Source organism: Phoca vitulina, unplaced genomic scaffold (genome assembly GCF_004348235.1).
Source record: "Phoca vitulina isolate PV1807 unplaced genomic scaffold, GSC_HSeal_1.0 scaffold66, whole genome shotgun sequence".
Lineage (NCBI taxonomy): Eukaryota > Metazoa > Chordata > Mammalia > Carnivora > Phocidae > Phoca > Phoca vitulina.
Genome location: NW_022589769.1, coordinates 2,158,563 through 2,176,327, shown reverse-complemented (window position 1 = coordinate 2,176,327; position 17,765 = coordinate 2,158,563). Strand labels below are relative to the sequence as shown.

At 45.4% G+C, this 17,765-nt stretch overlaps 1 protein-coding gene across 2 annotated transcripts in view; it reads left to right on the top strand.

Annotated features, from left to right (window-relative positions):
- USP7 (ubiquitin specific peptidase 7) overlaps positions 1 to 17,765 on the top strand; it is a 112,876-nt gene that overhangs the window by 74,140 nt on the left and 20,971 nt on the right. For both annotated transcript variants that reach the window (XM_032392159.1, XM_032392158.1), the window contains 6 exons: positions 5,343 to 5,447; positions 11,231 to 11,429; positions 13,196 to 13,334; positions 13,959 to 14,047; positions 16,146 to 16,254; positions 17,175 to 17,305. In XM_032392159.1, the coding sequence (XP_032248050.1) occupies positions 5,405 to 5,447; positions 11,231 to 11,429; positions 13,196 to 13,334; positions 13,959 to 14,047; positions 16,146 to 16,254; positions 17,175 to 17,305 (710 nt within the window). In that variant the 5' untranslated portion in view covers positions 5,343 to 5,404. The remainder of the gene's footprint in view (positions 1 to 5,342; positions 5,448 to 11,230; positions 11,430 to 13,195; positions 13,335 to 13,958; positions 14,048 to 16,145; positions 16,255 to 17,174; positions 17,306 to 17,765) is intronic.

Genomic DNA, 17,765 nt, shown 5'->3' with positions numbered 1-17,765 from the left:
GTAAATGGAGTTACAGATTCATGAAACACTTGAGGCAGACTTTACCTCCTGTTTGCTCTGCTGGTCCTTCTCCAGCACAGACCCAAGCTCGCTCTTAGACTGCCCTTTTCTACCTTGAATTGGGTGAGAATTACAGACATGCTGAGGTACATGTTGCATGGTGAAGTTTTCCACGTGTAAGTTTAGTCTCAGTTACATTCCTTGCTTCTTAGGCTTAAGGGTTTTCTGTTTTGTCTTTTTTCAAGTAAACTTTTAATTTGGGATGAATTTTAGATTTACAGGAGAGATGTAGTTCGTGTGATGTGTGCCCATGATCCCCTCAGCCAGTTTTCCCCACTGTTAGCAATTTACATCAGCAGCTAAGGAACTGGTAACCCAACTCCCGACTTCTTTTTTTCCCATTAACATCCTCTTTCTGGACCACTTTGCCTTTTGGAAGTGATTATCTAAATTGATGAGGTTGCTTGAATATGTTCCTTGTCCTAAACCCAAGAATTCTTTGTGCGTGTTGGGGGGGCTTTAAAAAAAAAAAGAATGCTGAGGTAGAGCTCCTAGAGATTCTATGCAGTCACTCTGATGTGGAAGAGAGAACCCTCCCCTCCCCAGCCCCCGCAGATACTACCGCGGAGCCATGCAGACATGGCGGGGAACCACAAGCTTGGACGAGAAGGTGACTCGGGGGTTCAGATGGGGGTCCATAGGCGCAAATGGATTTCCAGAACCAGTACTGACATTTCTGAATTGTCCTACTGAAATATATTTGGGATTGTTAATTAAGAAATCAGTATGCAGGAAGATACCAGTGTTCTCATTTACCGTGATAACTTCTACTTTATGTAATATTCTTTAAAATGGGTGCCAGGAGAGGAGGCAAGGGGAGGAGGACCAAGCAGAGGCCAGAGGGCTTTTGACTTGGAATTCCAGGTGAATTGGTGGTGTTGGGAGTTTAGACCGTGTACTCTGTGTTGGCACTCCATATATTCTGGCCTTTAACTGAGCTGTGGTTTTGCTCACTGGGTTGTATCACTAGTTGGAAAGTTTGAGGAGGAATCGGGGGCCTGAGTGGAGACTGAATCTGAGGTGTGGCTGGATCTTTGTGCCCTAGGCACCACCTGGTGGCAGTATACAAACTTCTTAGTTGGAAGGCTGTAAGGTCTTACTGTGGTGGTTTGTCCCCTCAAATCTGGCCTTTTTGGGAGAGGTTTGAGTAATCTTTGTGAAGTGACAGAAAATGTCAAAGCCAGCAAATTGAAATTCTGCTCTTCATTACGTCATCCAGGAGTGAGATTCAGCACTGAATTAGCGCCACATCATTTCCATAGCAATTGACTAGTGTTCTTTGTTGAATAATCCTGTGTTATGACATCACAAATGGAAGTCAGTGGGAAGGGAAGCTGAATATAAGCATGGCCTCCTCAGTAGAAAGAGGAAGAAATATATAGGCTCGGTAACCAGCCACGTTAGCCTCTTCTGTGTGTTTCTAGACTTTAGAAAAGGCATTTTGTGTCCTTTTGTATATATATATTAAAACTGCGCCTCTGGGACTTATCACAGGGTTTAGGCATCAAAAGCTTTACCAGTCACAAGTAATGGAAATGATCTTTGATTGTATTTGGGTGTCATAAATATATTTTGGAACGATAACTGCTTCCCCCCCCCCCCCCCCCGATATTTGGCATATTTTGGAGGTTTTGTTTTCTTATTTGAAGCATGCCATATTGTCCTTGGTGCTTGCCAAGCATGTCCCCAATCTTACTTGAGACCATTGTGTGTCAAAAAATGAGTGTTGTAGTTCACAAATGGCCAAATGGCCAAATGTAGTTCACAAATGGCCAAACTTCCCCACATCTGGGGAAGTTCCAGTCAGTTGGGACATAAAATTCAGGAACAGGATCACTTTATATATAGAGATAAATGCATATACACACACCAGTCATGCACTTCTTTGACGATAATGAAGGCAGTCTTAACCATTGAAGATATTTCTGGAAGTCTAATACAGAGGTTTTGTGGGCTTTGGGTACTTTCCTCATTGAATTCAGGTCCAGGGATTTACTGTATCTTAATTAAATTTTTAATCCTCTTGCTGAACTAACTCATTTATAAGGAGCTTTTTTTAACTGGATATTCAGTCCCTTAGGAGCTAGACTTGAGTTGCCAACTTTTTCTACCAAGGCCCCATGGCAGTTGGTTGGGAGCTTCATGGGGGCCTGTCACTGGCCAGATTTCTCATGTACGTGGTGGACCCACCAGGGACTTTTTGTCATTTCATAGCCACTGGCCTGGACCAGCATCTGCATGCTTAAGGAGGGTGGAAAAGAGCAAATGGAACAGCCCAGCACAAATGTGTAAAAAGGTGGGGTATTGCTGAGGAGAACCCAGTTCAAATGTAGAACTCTAACTATTTTGCCTTTAGGGACCAACTGCAGAAAATCCTGTCTTAATTAACACTAGAATAGGATCCCTCATTTATAAAATATTAGACTTTTGTCAGTCATTGCATTGTAGTTAATCCTACTTCTGAAAAACTGTGGCCCATTTTTTCCCGTACCCTACACAGTAAGGTGCCGGGGATGGTGATCCATAGATCTTTTTGACTTGATCTTCATATTTTTTTTAAGATGTATTTTAGAGAGAGAGAGAGAGCGTGCGTGAGCATGAGCCCATAGAGGGGCAGAGGGAGAGGGAGAAGCAGACTCCCTGCTGAGTGGGGAACCCACGCTTGATCCCACGACCTGAGATCACGACCTGAGCCAAAATCAAGGGTTGGGCGCCCCAACTTGATTTTTATTATTACCATAACTTTTGGTGAAAAAGTACTCTATTTCAAGTCACCAAGACCTTTAAAGATACCTTGTTTCAGCTATAATCTGAATTCACTTGGATCTCAGAATCTTCAGGATTATGAATCAGTTGGGGAATTCTATGACCCGCTCTGTAGTTCAGACTGCTTACATCTACAAAGCGTCCTAGTTTTAGGTGTGATGCTGTTCTGTATACAGAGGTTTTTATTTTTGCAATCATGCACTAAAAACCATTTTTTAAGGCAATTGTAGTAGGGCAGATTTGAACTGAGGAACTAAATTAAAATACCAAGCCTACGTCAAGCAAATTATTTTAAGATTTACGGTGCATTCGTGTGATGTGAGAGTGTGTATAGTGCAGACTCACACTGTTGCCACTTCTGGAGAGCCTCTTAATAGTTGATGTGTCCTTCCAGTGTTTGTTCATCATGTAAAGGGAAATGAGAATTTATTTGCTCTTATTCCAACATACTCTGTCTCTTTTATAACGGAGATTGCATGTGAAGATATTTATTGCTTGGTATCTTTAATTTTTTTTTTTTTAACTTACAGGTTATAGAGAACTTTCCACATAGGTACATTGAAACACTGCTTTATAAGACATTGCTGCATAATATTCTATTGGTGGAATGTGCCATAATTTATTTCATAGGCCTTCATAGGGGTTTTTCCTCATAAAATATTTTAAATGATGGTTTGTTGTTAATTTAGGAGGATAAATGTGGATGAAAGACATTTCAAAGTACCTTTTTTTATGTTGCTTTTTAAGCACATATGTTTTAGAGTTTAAGCTAATTAATCAACAGCAAAAAGAATTTCTCCTCCCCACTCCAGTTTTTTTTTTTTTGGTGAGTGTGTGATGATTGAGGGACCAGTTCAAAAATGTATATGTTTGTTTTTAAAAATAACTTTTAACACATTTTTAAGTGTATGTATTGATAGTTCATAAAACAAGAGTATCAGGATTGGAAGTGATATAAATTCGGTAATACCTGTTTCTTGGCCTCCAGGGATTTCTAAGGTGTGTTTTGAGATGCTTAAGGGAAAAAACATGGTTTATATTCAGGAATTACTTAAGATGTAATCTGGTAATTGGGGGTTTTGGAGAGTGTCTAGAGATGATGTGGAGGGCGCTGTCCGTGGTGCTGAATCAGGCCGACTGCTGATCCAAATGGGGGAAAGGTTCTGAAATGTCGCAGGCCTAGGACACACTGAGGTAGCTGTTTTTAAAAACCGCATCTCCTGTACGTAGCTAAGACTGCTGATTTCAGTCAGCATGTGTAGAGGCAACATAAAGGGGTCACATTAGTTGCAGTGAGCACTTCTGGTATCTGGAGGCAGGAGTGGGTTTGCATATGAAGGATGGACCCTTTTGGCTAGTGAAGGCTCTTTAAATCCCAAGTCCTGACTTGGGCATTTTTTTCCTTTTACGTCAAGGACCTATGTCAGCGTAAGAAAATTGTTCTTAAATAGAGATAAGAATGTTACATTTGGAGTTTACACTTTATAGTTGCCATTCATTGCTGCAAAGTTTTTAATCCATGTCTTTGATTATATGTAAATGTTTGTCAAGCCACATTTCAGCAAGCATTTAGGAATCTATATCACAGGGGCACCTGGGTGGCTCAGTTGGTTAAGCGTCTGCCTTTGGCTCAGGCCATGATCCCAGGGTCTTGGGATCGAGCCCCATGTCGAGCTGCTCAGTACGAAGCCTACCCCCCCACCCCCCGCCCCGTACACACTCTCTTTTAAATAAATAAAATCTTAAAAAAAAAAAGAAATCTGTAGCACATCTTTTTATGTGCTTCTCAATCCTTTCCAGACTCTTTATAAATGCCAGTCTTCCTAGGGACCCCCCCTTTTCACACCCCCTCTGCCCCCCCAACCTCCATTTCTGGTTTTTGCATGGATTTATACTTCAGTTGTTACAGTAATTGTCCAGTGACACTTTGAGACTCAGGCTGTGATGTTTTAAAGCACTGACATGTGGTAGAAAGTTCTAATGCACACTGCTATGTATATATTTAGTTAACAATATTTTCTCTGGGGTTGAGTTTTATTTTTATTTTTTTAAAGATTTATTTGAGAGAGAGAGAGCACGCGCACATGAGCAGGGTGAGGAGCAGAGGGAGAGGGAGGAGGCTCCCCACTGAGCAGGGAGCCCGACGTGGGGTTTGGGGCTTGATCGCGGGACTCGGGGATCCTGACCCGAGCCGAAGGCAGACGCTTAACCCACTTGATCCACCCAGGCACCCCATGGGTTGAGTCTTAATGAGTAGGAAGCCCATTTCAAAATATCGTTGTAAATGGAGCAAATGTGGTATAATGATTGTTTGCATCCCATTTAGCATTTTGAAAGCACTGAAAGTTCATATTTAGTAAATGTATTAGTATATACCCTTTGGGTTAGAGCGTGTTGATTATGGCACATTTGGATGGTATTAGTGACTAGAAATCGTCAAAAGTACAGTATGTTTTTATTTATTTAATCCAAGACCTGAAGGTAAAAACCATGGAATTTCTTTGTTTTCTTTAAAGCTGGAGATACAGATGACCCACCAAGAATTACTCAAAACCCTGTTATCAACGGGAATGTAGCCATGAGTGATGGGCACAACAACACAGAGGAAGATATGGAGGATGGTGAGTACGTGTGGTTTGTTTACTTGCATTGGGCAGAAAACTTTCAGAAACACAACTAGATGTGCTATAGATTTCTTCCTTGAGTACTTCTGAGTTTCGTAGGAGTAGCTAGTTTTCAGGAGGTTTGTATCTGAGGAAAATTTAGGAGACTGTTTTGGTTTTGAATTTCAAGATTACCTATAAATTTCAGGGTAAGGTGGTTCTCCCCAGCCTAGGTGAGAAGGTTTAAATACAGAAATTTGTAATAGATGGGGATTTACTCAGGTTTGCAGTTTCCCAGCCACTGCTAGTGTTCAGAACAAGTTTATCTTACTCTCCTTTCCTTTGTGTTTGCAGCAAGATACTTGTAGACATTGGAACTTGGCTTTCCATTGCATTCTTATTGTAGTGTGTATATCAGTTGTCTGTAGCTGATAATCCCTCCCTGCTCCCATTAGGTGTGAAATCAGAATCGAGCTTTGGGCTTCATTCTCCCACACTAACTTTTGGTCTGTATCTTCTATGCAAAAAGTGTATGCATAGGTATATGCATGGACATTTTGTGCCCAGGAAATCATTTTCTTTCGAGGCTATTTCTTCTTTATAATTTATTACATAGGTGACCTGTACACTTAGTCAATGTCCTGAGACGGTAGCAGCGAGTAATCACTTTATGCAGTCCCTGGAATCTTGCAGTGTAATATGAAACCATGTTCTGTCAAAAGCATGTCCATCAATCCTCATGAGGGTTGTGTCCTTCCCAGGGGAGTAACGGGGCAGTTGAAAGAAACCGTCAGTCACGGGCTGCACCACCAGAAGGACTGCTGTTCAGACCTCCTGCCAAAAGTTCAGCCTCCATGAGAAACTGCAGCCGTAGTTGAGAGTTCTCTCACAGTGCGGTTTACCCCCTGGCAGCTGGCTGAGGCAATATCTGAGGAAGGTAAAGAGGCGTGGTCTAAACCCCGCTGCTTTGTTACCTGTGGAGTGCGCTTTCCACTGTAGATCAAGGGCAACGGTGTGGGTGTGGTCTGTTTGGTTGCTGGGCTCTTGGTTTTATTGCAGACACCAGAGATGCCGAAAGTGATTCAGAGAGCGCAGTTGGGAAGGTGTGACTAGGCCCGATGTGCCAGGTGTGAGGTAGAGACGGGTGCCAGTCCCTTGAGGAGCAGTAACTGGTCCACCCCAGGCAGACAGCTCCCTGTCTAGTTCCACAGAGCAATTCCAAAGGAATATTTCCTTGCGTGTGTTTTTGGGGAGGGCTTGGGAGGAGGTGCAGGTGTAGATAAAGGGCAGGGTTTCTTGACCTTGGCACTGTTGCCTTTTTGGACTCATCATTCTTTGTTGTAGGGGCTGTCCTTGGCGTGATTGGATGCCAGTGTCATCCCACCCTTATGCCCTCTCCCCGCAGTCCTGACAACCAGAAATAGACACTGCCAGACGTCTCTGGGGGTCCAGATTGCCTCATTTGAGAACCACTGTTAGGAGATCCGTAATGTACATAAAACCCCTTTCCTTAGCAGGCAAATTTTACTAAAGTAGTAGTAGTAAATAATGGTGCCAAACCATAGAACCTAATAGTGGAAATATTCCTATAGTGAGTTACCAAACAGGGAAAGGGTATATTATAGGACAAAGCAGAGTGGTCTTCAGTAGCACCATGTTCCTGGCTTGGGATTTTAGGTGTCTTTTGAAAGGCCCAGTGTAAGAGAGTGAAAAGATTTTATCTCTTTGGTGGTAAGGGGACGGGAGGGAGATTGTTTTGGTTCTAGGAGTAGAAGCCTTAGTATAGGGCAGCATTTTCCCGGTCGTGCTAGGTATTTTGAAACTCTCTTCTGTGGGATGTTAGCATGTGGTGAGAAGTCTTGAGTGGTCTAGGAAGTTTGAGGGGTGCTGGGCCAACCACACGTCTGTATCGCGGCTTCTCTGTGCTGTCTGCACCTTAATGTCTTTCTCCAAAAGACTTGTTAATGATTCCCCAAGACTCTCAACTTCAGAAATCCTTTTCCTGAATCTCCTTCTGACCTGGTAAAGTAGGACACACAATCTAGGAAATGCTAGATTAGGCTTATTTACTGGGCAGAGGGGCCTTCTTTGGGAGGGGAGTTTCTCCACAAAAGTTGAATGGCTGAAAGCACAGACAGACAGGTGTTGGGTTGAGATAGAGAACATATTTAAAAGTTCTGGTAACATGGGATTACGGGCAAGTGTCAGAATCATTTTCTGGTTGCACCTACCTATGCTACTTTTAGTTTCTTACTCAATCTTTCCTTAGATGAAAATGAGAAGTTTCAGAGTAAATGCAGCCTCTGCAAATAGAGATTGTTGGTACCCATGAAACAGAAGTCATTTCTTGAAAGAAAAATAGAGGTTTGATAAAATTACTGCAAGAGCGCCATTTGGGAATTCTTTAGGCTAACCTTCTGATTTAAAATTAAAAGACTATATCTTCCTCTACTTTTTTCATGCAACTGGACCCTAGTCTGGTTCATTGGCCTTTGCCCTGTGAAGATAAGGTGGGAGTACGAATGGGCACGGTGGTGCTGCTCTGTGAAGGCAGGAGTGGAGGTGGTGGGTACTGAGTCTTCAAGTCTTCCGGCTGAGGATGTATGGTGACATCAGGTAGCAGAAACTCCTCATCCTGTCCCTAACAATAAAAAGCGGTGTGGAGTAATGCACTACATGTGGCATTCAGGCAGGTGATAGAGTCTCTGTTCAGATGAAACACTAATTCTGCAGGATGTGGGGCATCCTTCAGAATCCCAAGTGTACTGCTTTACACTTTTTTTAAATTTTGAAGTAATTATAGACACAGGGAAGTTGCAAAAATAGGATCTTGGAGTACCTTTCACCTGTTTTCTTGGGCAAAGACATTTATATCTCCTGTAATTCCTTATGGGAGTGTGATCAGGCCAGGCCTTTCTGCCAAAGATGGGTTTCAAGCCTTCTCTGCTCTTTTGTAGACCCTCTTGCCTTGACCTTTTGGTATATAATGTTATTTTTCATTTATGTAATTAGTTGCAAAGAGTTGAGAAGCCATAAGGCAACATTTTTATTTGCATGAAATCTCATGTTAAATGTCCTAGTTAGCATATTTCAGAAGTAAGTCTGTCCTAAGGATGTGCCTTGAATGTGAGGTGGAATCTCACACCAAGTGTGTAAATCCCCGCGTGTGAGCTGAGCTGGGTGAGGCAGGACGGCGCCAGGCAGGAGCCGCTGAACCTCTCTGCCTCTGAAGGAAGGGTTGGCCATCTTGTGGACACAGTGCCATGCTGAGGTTTGTGGGTCCTATTTAATATTTAAGATTAATTCTGGAATTTGACTAAAGTGTGGGAGAGAACAGAAAAGCATTTATGATATGTTTCAGTTTTTGTCTATGTAAAAATCTAATCTGACAAAGAATCGAATTGTATCTGAAAACAAATAGTTGAGTTAGAAGAGAGGCAGAACTTTGGGACATTGAACTCTTTAGGGTCTCATGAGTGCGTGCCCTGAGTTGATGTTTATTTGGTTGATTGCATTTCTTTGGTCCCCATAAAGCAGGCCAGTTTGATTGGGCTCTGCATTTGGGGGGATGTTAAACTCTAGAATATGGCATTTTACAAACCAGAGGCAAGGTCACCGTTTAGGGGCCACAGATCTTGGGTACTGAAACCCACTGTGCTCATTTTGTGAAACACCTCAGATAAGATAAACCACTTAACCTCAGTGAACCTCAGTTCCCTCATCTGTAAAGTGGGAGTAACATCTGCCCTTGCCTACCTTGCAGGATTGAAATGCTGCTCACATGTGATTGGAGTCTGTGAAATAATGGCCTACTTTCTTCTAAGCCATTACATGACCTTGAGCCCATCTCTTGGCCTTTTGGGTACTTTTGCCCCTTGAAGGGGTTAAGGTCATAGCTGCCACTTGAGGAAGCTCGAGTACATGCTGCATCTCTTAGACAGGACTCACCCCTCTTGAGCAGCCCTTCCTTCTGAAGGGCCTGTGCAGTATGCTGAGCAAGGTTACATGTAGCAGAAAAACTGGGGAGGAAGAGTGTTGAAACAAGGGATCAGGGCCAGCTGTCACGCTTACTTTTGGTTCTTATTTCTTTGGTAAAGAATACTACCCTCTCATGAGGATTGATGGACATGTTTTCTTAAGAACAAATTCAGATAGTCACAAACATAAGCAATTTCCGTACCCTGAGAAGTCCTTATCCTAAGCACTTGGTTGGCTTAGTGAAGTTTGGAGACTGAAGGATGAAGGAAGGCAGTGTGTTGTTCTTAACATTCTATTCCTCCAAGCTTGAGAGCCTTCCTTGGTGCTTCAGGAGCCTGGGGGTCAGTGATGCCAAAATAGCCCCTGATGGCAAACCAGGAAAAGCCTTCTTCCATGTACCTTAGAGTGTTCTGTAGACCAGCGGTGGCTCTTCACAGTGTGGCTCTTGGTCCCCTTCCACCCGGTGAACTGTAGCCCGTCTGCAACCAGCTAGGTACCGAAGTGCAGAGAAAGCATGTAGAGACTTGTAGAGCACCTCGACCTTGCTGTAGCAGCTTCCTGATGTTCCGTAAAAGTGCCAGCCAGTAGGATGGGCGCGGTGGCCTGGGGAGGGCTGCTGCTTCACTTGAGTTTGAGAAGCATCTGTGAGGACGTTGCTGGGCTTATCAGGGCTAATCAGAAGCCAATGTCACTTGTAAATGAATAGTCACCATCAGTCAAAGGTGGAATTCTAGAGTGTGACTTTTTGAATTTTTTTCCAAGATTTTGTTTATTTGAGAGAGAGAGGGAGGGAGAGAAGCAGACTCCCCGCTGAGCAGGAAGCCCAGGGGCTCAATCCCAGGACCCGGAGATCATGACCTGAGCAGAAGGCAGACACTTAACTGACTGAGCCACCCAGGAGCCCCTAGATGTGACTTTTTTTTTTTTTTTTTTTTTTAAAGATTTTATTTATTCATCTGAGAGAGAGCACAAGCGGGGGAGAGGCAGAGAGAGAGGGAGAAGTGGACCCCCCCGCCCAGCTGGGAACCCAACATGGGGCTCGATCCCAGGACTCGGAGACCATGACCCAAGCTGTAGGCAGATGCCCAACCATCTGAGCTACCCAGGCACCCCTAAAGTGTGACTTTTAATTGAAAGTCTGCTAAGAGAGAGGCACTATATCCACACTCAACTTTCTGTCGGAGAAAACCTTAATTCCCTAAATTGGCCTTCAAGTCTTGCTGAGTAGATTTAACAATTTTTACGATTTATGTGGAGAAGAATCCCAGTTTCTTTGAGTCCAGGCTGGTATTTCACAAAACTTGTGAACTGATGAAGTTAACATTGATTTTGGGGCTCACTTCTCAGCAGTCTTGTCTGCGCTGCTGTGGCCATGGCTGTGGCACTCTCTCCGTGCTCCCACAAGCGCCTTGCCCCCCTCACTGCTTCTCTGCAGACCTGGCCCAGGTCAGCCCTCCCCCACCCCTCCCCGGGCCTTGGCCTCTGCCCAGCCTGCCCACTCACTGAGGAGGACTCGGGAATTGCCAGAGTAGAGTAGACGTTCTTACAGGCCGAACTCTGGAATTGAGGAGGGCAGGCAGGTGTGTGTCGTTAGCCCTCTGGGTTTTGGATTTCATTCACACATAAACTGTGTGTTACCTCACTGTTCTAGGTTATCAGTGCTCGGGAAATGACGCTCTCGTGTTCCCCAAGAGTCGGGTCTAGCAGTTAGGTTGCGGTTGCCCGCAATCGTTGGTTGTCCCACGCGGGGTCCCACGGTCGGCGGCCGTCGGTGCTGTTTCACGATGCCCGAGCCCTGTGATTGACACGGCCTTCTCTTGCAGACACGAGTTGGCGCTCCGAGGCGACCTTTCAGTTCACTGTCGAGCGCTTCAGCAGACTGAGTGAGTCGGTCCTTAGCCCTCCGTGTTTTGTGCGAAATCTGCCATGGAAGATTATGGTGATGCCACGCTTTTATCCAGACAGACCACACCAAAAAAGCGTAGGATTCTTTCTCCAGTGCAATGCTGAATCTGATTCCACGTAAGACAGTTTAAATGATGCGATTACAAACCCACAAATAGTTATGCCACGTGATTGGAGGCCCGATCTGATCAGCCTCTTTGAACTTAACAGTTTTGAGTTTCCTTGCTGCCTCTACATAGCCCTTTGATTTTACATTTGATGAAATACATTTCCCTCTTTAAAACTCACTGGTAGGTATTCTATCCAAACTAGAAAAGGTGTCTGTTTTTCTTGCAAATGAGAAAGTGAAGTTCACGGGTTAGAATCTACCAGCCCATGGAACCTGGAATCGGGGCCCCTTTGGACAGGCTCACTACTGGATTGCAGGCTTTCATACTCTACAAGTCACTGCCTGAGGGGAAAACTGTAGTCCAGGAAAATTCCTCAGGTCCTGTGGCCTCCCCATTGTTGTATTAAACAGTTCCTGTGTGTTAATTCAGAAAGATGAAATTAAAACATTCTTTGAGAGTTTTACAGCACGGGCCTCTTCAGCTTATTTTAGGAATATCGTTTTGTTCCTATAATTTTTAAAAAGAAGTGTGTAATAAAATGTCTTCAAATTGAGTAAAGCTTCATGGTACCTTTATTCAGATGAAACTAAAGATTAAGTCTTCACATCTTCTACCCATTGATTCATTCTCAAAAGTTTGAGTCTTCCCTTAATTAAAAACTGTCATTGTTCAGCATTTCTCAGAAGCTTAGTTGACATTGTTTGAAGGGGTCCTCGGATCACTGGGTCATCGTGTCCTTCTCGTTCCTTATCGAGGAGCCCATGAGAAGGCTGCTTCCTTCTGCGGTCACCCCCAGACTAGGGCCCTTTGGGGTTTTCAGTGGAGGCTATTCCCCTGGCCCTTGCTGTTCTGTCCAGGCTTCGGGGAACGCAGTCCGTTTCCTTGAGCTTTTTATTTGAATGTGTAAGAGGCGCGAAGCCAAGTGTGTGCTGCAGCCAGGGCCTGTGTGTAGGTTGAACTTTTTCTTCCTGTGTTCCCATTCTGACCTGATTTCTGGTGAGTATTTGGGCTACACGTTAGTCTGACAGACAACTTCAGGCTGACAGTCGTTTGGGGAAACAGCGAGCGGTCCGTGTCCGGGGCGGGGGCCCGAGCCAGCAGACGCGCAGGTGCCGCGAGGCTGCGCTCTTGTGGGTTCATCTCTCCTGTAGTCCCAGGCCCTTAGCGGACCTTTAAAGGGCTGTATCCTTTCGGGTTTTAAACATTGATCCAGAGGCCCTTTTGTGATCTGTGCCCACCTTGACGGCAGCGGGGACGCTTCTGTGCTGTGATTGGGTGGCTCTGCTCAGAGTCCCGGGAGCGCGCGGCACAGCCCTGCCTGGGAGCCGCTGGGAGAGGGGGCTCCCGGAGGGCACGACTTTGATCTTCCCTTGTTCTGTTCTTTCACGTAATACCCAGATTAGGTACTAAAACTACCATGTGACCAGAAAATAGAATCTCATAGAATCTAAAGACCAGTATCTAAAATTCAGAAACTTCTCTGTTTTATTGATAGCAATAAAAAAAAGAACCTGACCTAAAACTTTTTAAAGAAATTAAAAGTAATAAAACCATGGGTCAGATCACTATGGATGGCCTAGGGGCACCCCCAAACCCTTTTAGCGGTTTTCACCATTAAAGGTAAATATGTCCTTCCCCCAGCTCCTCCCACCCCTCCCAAAAAATAAAAGACAAAAAAGGAAAAAATGTGGGAATTTTTGTGTGCTGTGTTTTTTGAAAGTGTGCAAACATCAGTTAAATAGGTCAACTGAGGCTTAGATTTTCTTTGAACAGGTCGTGGTCTTGCCACGCGCAAGCTGTGCTGAAGATAATAAATTACAGAGACGATGAGAAGTCGTTCAGCCGCCGCATTAGCCACTTGTTTTTCCACAAGGAGAACGATTGGGGGTTTTCCAATTTCATGGCCTGGAGCGTAAGTAACCGAGTATTTATGCAGAATGATCTGAGCCTTACTCCTTCCCGAGTTCCTTCATTCTTCAGAGCCTTCTGTGTATTCTAGAATCAAAATGTGTGCTTCCTAAGTGGGACAGGTGTCCGAAAATGTGTTTCCCCCAGATGGCTAGCTGAGGTTTTTAAGCAGCTGACAAGGGAGTATTGGTGGGGGTCCCCCTAAGTCAGGCGTGGTTTCAGGTTACCTCCTCAGTTCTCAGCCCTGTCTGTTTTGGCTGCTCTTGGCAGAGGTGGAACCCAGGAGCGCGTTGTCAGGAGTGTCCTGCTGGGTCCTCCAGTGCGAGTTCTCCAGAACTCTTGGAGCCCTTGCTCTGGGGAGCAGGCACCGATGCCTCCAGGCCGTGCCTTGGACGAGCCCCCAGTGCCCCCTGGATGCTTTCTAGAGGAACCAAGCTCTTGTTGGTTTTGTTCAGAGGACACTAGTTAAAGCAAATCAAAACACTGCAAAATCAGAAGCACTATTTAGGGGTTAGAAAAAGTAGTATTTTCCTCTTAATACGTAGAGGGCACTAGGGTTATTGTCTCTTCGGAGTGAAGTGAGCATTCGTGTGTTCTTATGGAAGTTGGATATTCTTATTTTTTATAGGAAGTGACTGATCCTGAGAAAGGATTTATAGATGATGACAAAGTTACTTTTGAAGTCTTTGTACAGGCGGATGCTCCCCATGGAGTTGCGTAAGTTTTTCTTTAATTGGGTGCTATTAAGAAACACCTTTTGTGCTGTGCTGAGAGAAGCACTAGCATGTGGACAGAGATGCACATACTTAACAGATATGCACTCTCCTGCGCTTGCCCACACATACGGGGGGTACACGGCTCTGTATGTTAGCCTCACCTTCACCCCTTTGCTTGGCGTGTTTTCTTGAGTGGTTTCTGTAGGCCGGACACTGCTGTGCACTAGGAACGTGATGATGCTCGGCAGGACAGCCGTGGGTTCCTGTCCTCAAATGTCCAGACTGGTGGGGCGGTTCATGGATCCTACAGAGGAAATGCCCTGGTTTTACTCTGAAGAGGGCAGGGATGGGAAGGCCTGGGAGCGGAGGGTATGATGAGGAAGCAGGGGAGGAATGGGTGGGTTGGAGGTGGTGAGTCCGATGGACCCGAGCTCGGAGGATCCATAAGAGATGGGATGTCGCTCAGCGGTGGGAGGTCTGTGTGCATGAGGCAGTGTTCGGCCTTACAGGAAGCATGGGGGGAGGGTGGGTTACTTGTCAAGGAGGGTGAGGGGTTGGGGCAGGGAGAACAACAGGAGCGAGGACATCAGCAGGGAAGGGTGGGGTTGGGCGGCACATCCAGAAGGTGTGGAGGTTGAGCCGGAAGCTGGAATCAGGCTGTGGGGCCCTGCTGACTGGTCGAGGCCTGAGGGTGAGGCTGTAGGTGCAGTCTGGGAAGAAGTTCAGTGGCAGGCACCTCTTTCTTGCCCACGTTATTTTGTCTTCACGTGGCCTTGCTCTGGCAAGAGTGCGGGTGTGGGTTGACCTGGATGAACTGGGGCAGGGAACCGTGGGGCAGCCAAGAAGGAGCTGTTACTTAGTCTGTGTCCTGGCTGCTGTGGCCTGGGATGTGTACAGGAGGAATCCAGCTTTTCTTGAGGGGCCTTTTCAGAGCTCAGATCGTATTCAGATATCAGGAGTGGGGGCGAAAAGAAGAAAACTAAGTTTTTTATGGGTATTTCCTCTCCATTTTGAAAAACTTCCCCTTGTTTATGATACACTTGACTAAAAATTTGGATTGGTTTTCCAGCCTTACCAATCAAAACAGATTTCTTGCTTTAGTCTGACTTATCAAAACCTGTTCAGCCATCATCACTTAATTTTTGATTATAGTTTTTAAAATAACCATCTGTAATTTAGGATTCTTATATTTTCTTGCCAAGTTTTAAAATTATCCACAGATGCACTTGCACGCACAGACACTCGCACCCACCCACGCACACACTTTAACCAGGGCCCTTTGGTACACCCGAGCGTGTCAGCAGGGTCACAGCCTAAGCCCTGGAATCCCAGAGTAGTATTATTGACCCTGACCTCGGCCAACAATAAACATCTCTAGTGTTGGTCATGCTTGGTGGCGATCGTGTTTGTTCATGTCTTTGCATTACATTCAGAGGGAGATGGGGAAGGGGGTGGCTTCAACTGGCATTCTCTCTAGCTTCCTGTTATGATGGGGGGAGCATGCAGTGGGGGCTGCTAACTCTGAGAAAATGTACCTTTTCTCCTCAGCAACCAGCACTGTAGACCAGGGAGAAAGAGCACTAGGAGTTTAGAAGCCTGAGCTAGAACTTGCCCCAGTGTACATGCTTGTCTTTGCTTATGTGTATAACTGCAAAAAGAGGGGTTCCGACTGTTTGCATTTCTTGCTGACTCCACATGTGACCTAGTGTGTGTGTGATGGACCCACACCGGGAGCCAGTCCCATAGAATTCACAATTGTCTGTCAGTGCTGATCTCGGAAGGAGGAGGCAGGGCTGCCATCGGTGGCGTTAAGCCGCTTTTCCAGTGCTGGGTTCGTGCGCTGGGGCGAGCAGAGCCTGTGACCGTGCTAAGAACTGGCCCTGGCGCCCTCGGTGCCCTCGGTGCCCGGGGGCCTGGCGGTGAGTTTCTCCCTTGGAGGGGTGCGTGGCTGTCATTCCTGCGTCAGGCTGGTGGGAAAGAGGTGATGGTGCACGGCAGTGCGGGGTCTCGCCGGCGTCTCGCCAAAACGCTCCACACACACTGCAGAAGTGAGGAGGTGTCCTGTGCGGTTTTCCCTCAACCTCCGACTGATCTTGTAGGTGGGATTCAAAGAAGCACACGGGCTATGTCGGTTTAAAGAATCAGGGAGCGACTTGTTACATGAACAGCCTGCTGCAGACTTTATTTTTCACAAATCAACTACGAAAGGTAAATGGATGGTATTTCTCTCCCTCAACCTTCCACCCACCCTCTTGCTCAAGTCCTCAGGGACAGGCAAAGTCCTGTCACCCGACTTTGCCGTGTCTCTCCCAGTACCACAGTGCTGTCTCCAGAGAGGGCCCCTCTTTTATGCGAATGCGTATCTTTATTCCTCAGCGTGTGGACACTTGTAAAGCTAACTTGGGTGATCAAAAGTTGGCTGGCTAACAAACCTAACTTTATGGGGCTCTGTAGCTCCATAATAAAGTTTGTTTGTTTTTAATATGAAAGCCATTAGCAGCGACATTTGAAAGTTTTTATCAAAACTGAATTTTTGGAAAAGCCCTGGTGGTGAAGTCTAATTTTCACTTACAGGTAAACCTTAGGTTCGTGAGAATACTAATAAAAACCACAGACATCCCTTGACTGTAATGTAGGATAGCTAGTCGTCTGTCCCTTTGGAATGCTATGTGAACAGCATGGAGCAGTGCAGGCAACACGGACTCCTGGTTGTTGGGGGGGCCGCTGGCTGGTCTGCTGGCTTTTTCCAGTTCCGGCGGCACTGTCACTGCCCCGACAGGACGGTGTCGCGGGGACAGGCGGATGTGGATCATTGCAATGGCACTTAGGTCTTATCACAACCTCTGTTCACAAGTAACGTTAAGCTAAAAAGTGTGGCTCCAAGAGGTAGGAAATAAAAGTGGTTCTGTTTGGATGGTGAGCCGTGGGAAATTTTTTAAATTCGTTTTTACTTTCTTGCGTTTTTTTATATTGCCTCTAAAGACTTTCATGGTTACTTTTTAAAAAAAACTTCCTGACCTATTTTGGGGGATAGTTAGAAGCCCTATCAACTACCTTAAGCCATTGTGATACTAGAAATGATACTTTCACATAAAATTCCATTTTTATTTCTTAATCAATTATTTTAGGCTGTGTACATGATGCCAACAGAGGGTGATGATTCATCCAAAAGCGTCCCCTTAGCATTACAAAGAGTGTTCTACGAATTACAGCACAGCGATAAGCCTGTAGGAACAAAAAAGCTAACGAAGTCCTTCGGGTATGTATCGGAAATCTGCCTTTCCCTTCTTCCTTCTGTAAGGAAGACTAATGAGCATGTAGTAGGGGAATCGAGAGCAGAGTATAGGCATTTAAGTATGCCCGAGTGTTTTTATCACTGTATTTGGTTTGTCCTTTTTGGATGTAAAGGCTCTGTTTTAGAATTTTGCTTGAGACCTAATTTACCACGTAATGATGTCCTCTCACACACAGCAAGATGTTCAGAGCAGGACAAAGCTGTGGTGTCCTGATAAAATCCAGTGTGTCTTTTAACCATACCCCCCCCCCCCCCCACCCCCCCCCAAAAAAAAAACCTTTTTTTTTAAAGATTTTATTTATTTGACACAGAGAGACATCGAGAGAGGGAACACAAGCAGGGGGAGTGGGAGAGGGAGAAGCAGGCTTCCCACTGAGCAGGGAGCCCGATGCGGGCCTCGATCCCAGGACCCTGGGATCATGAC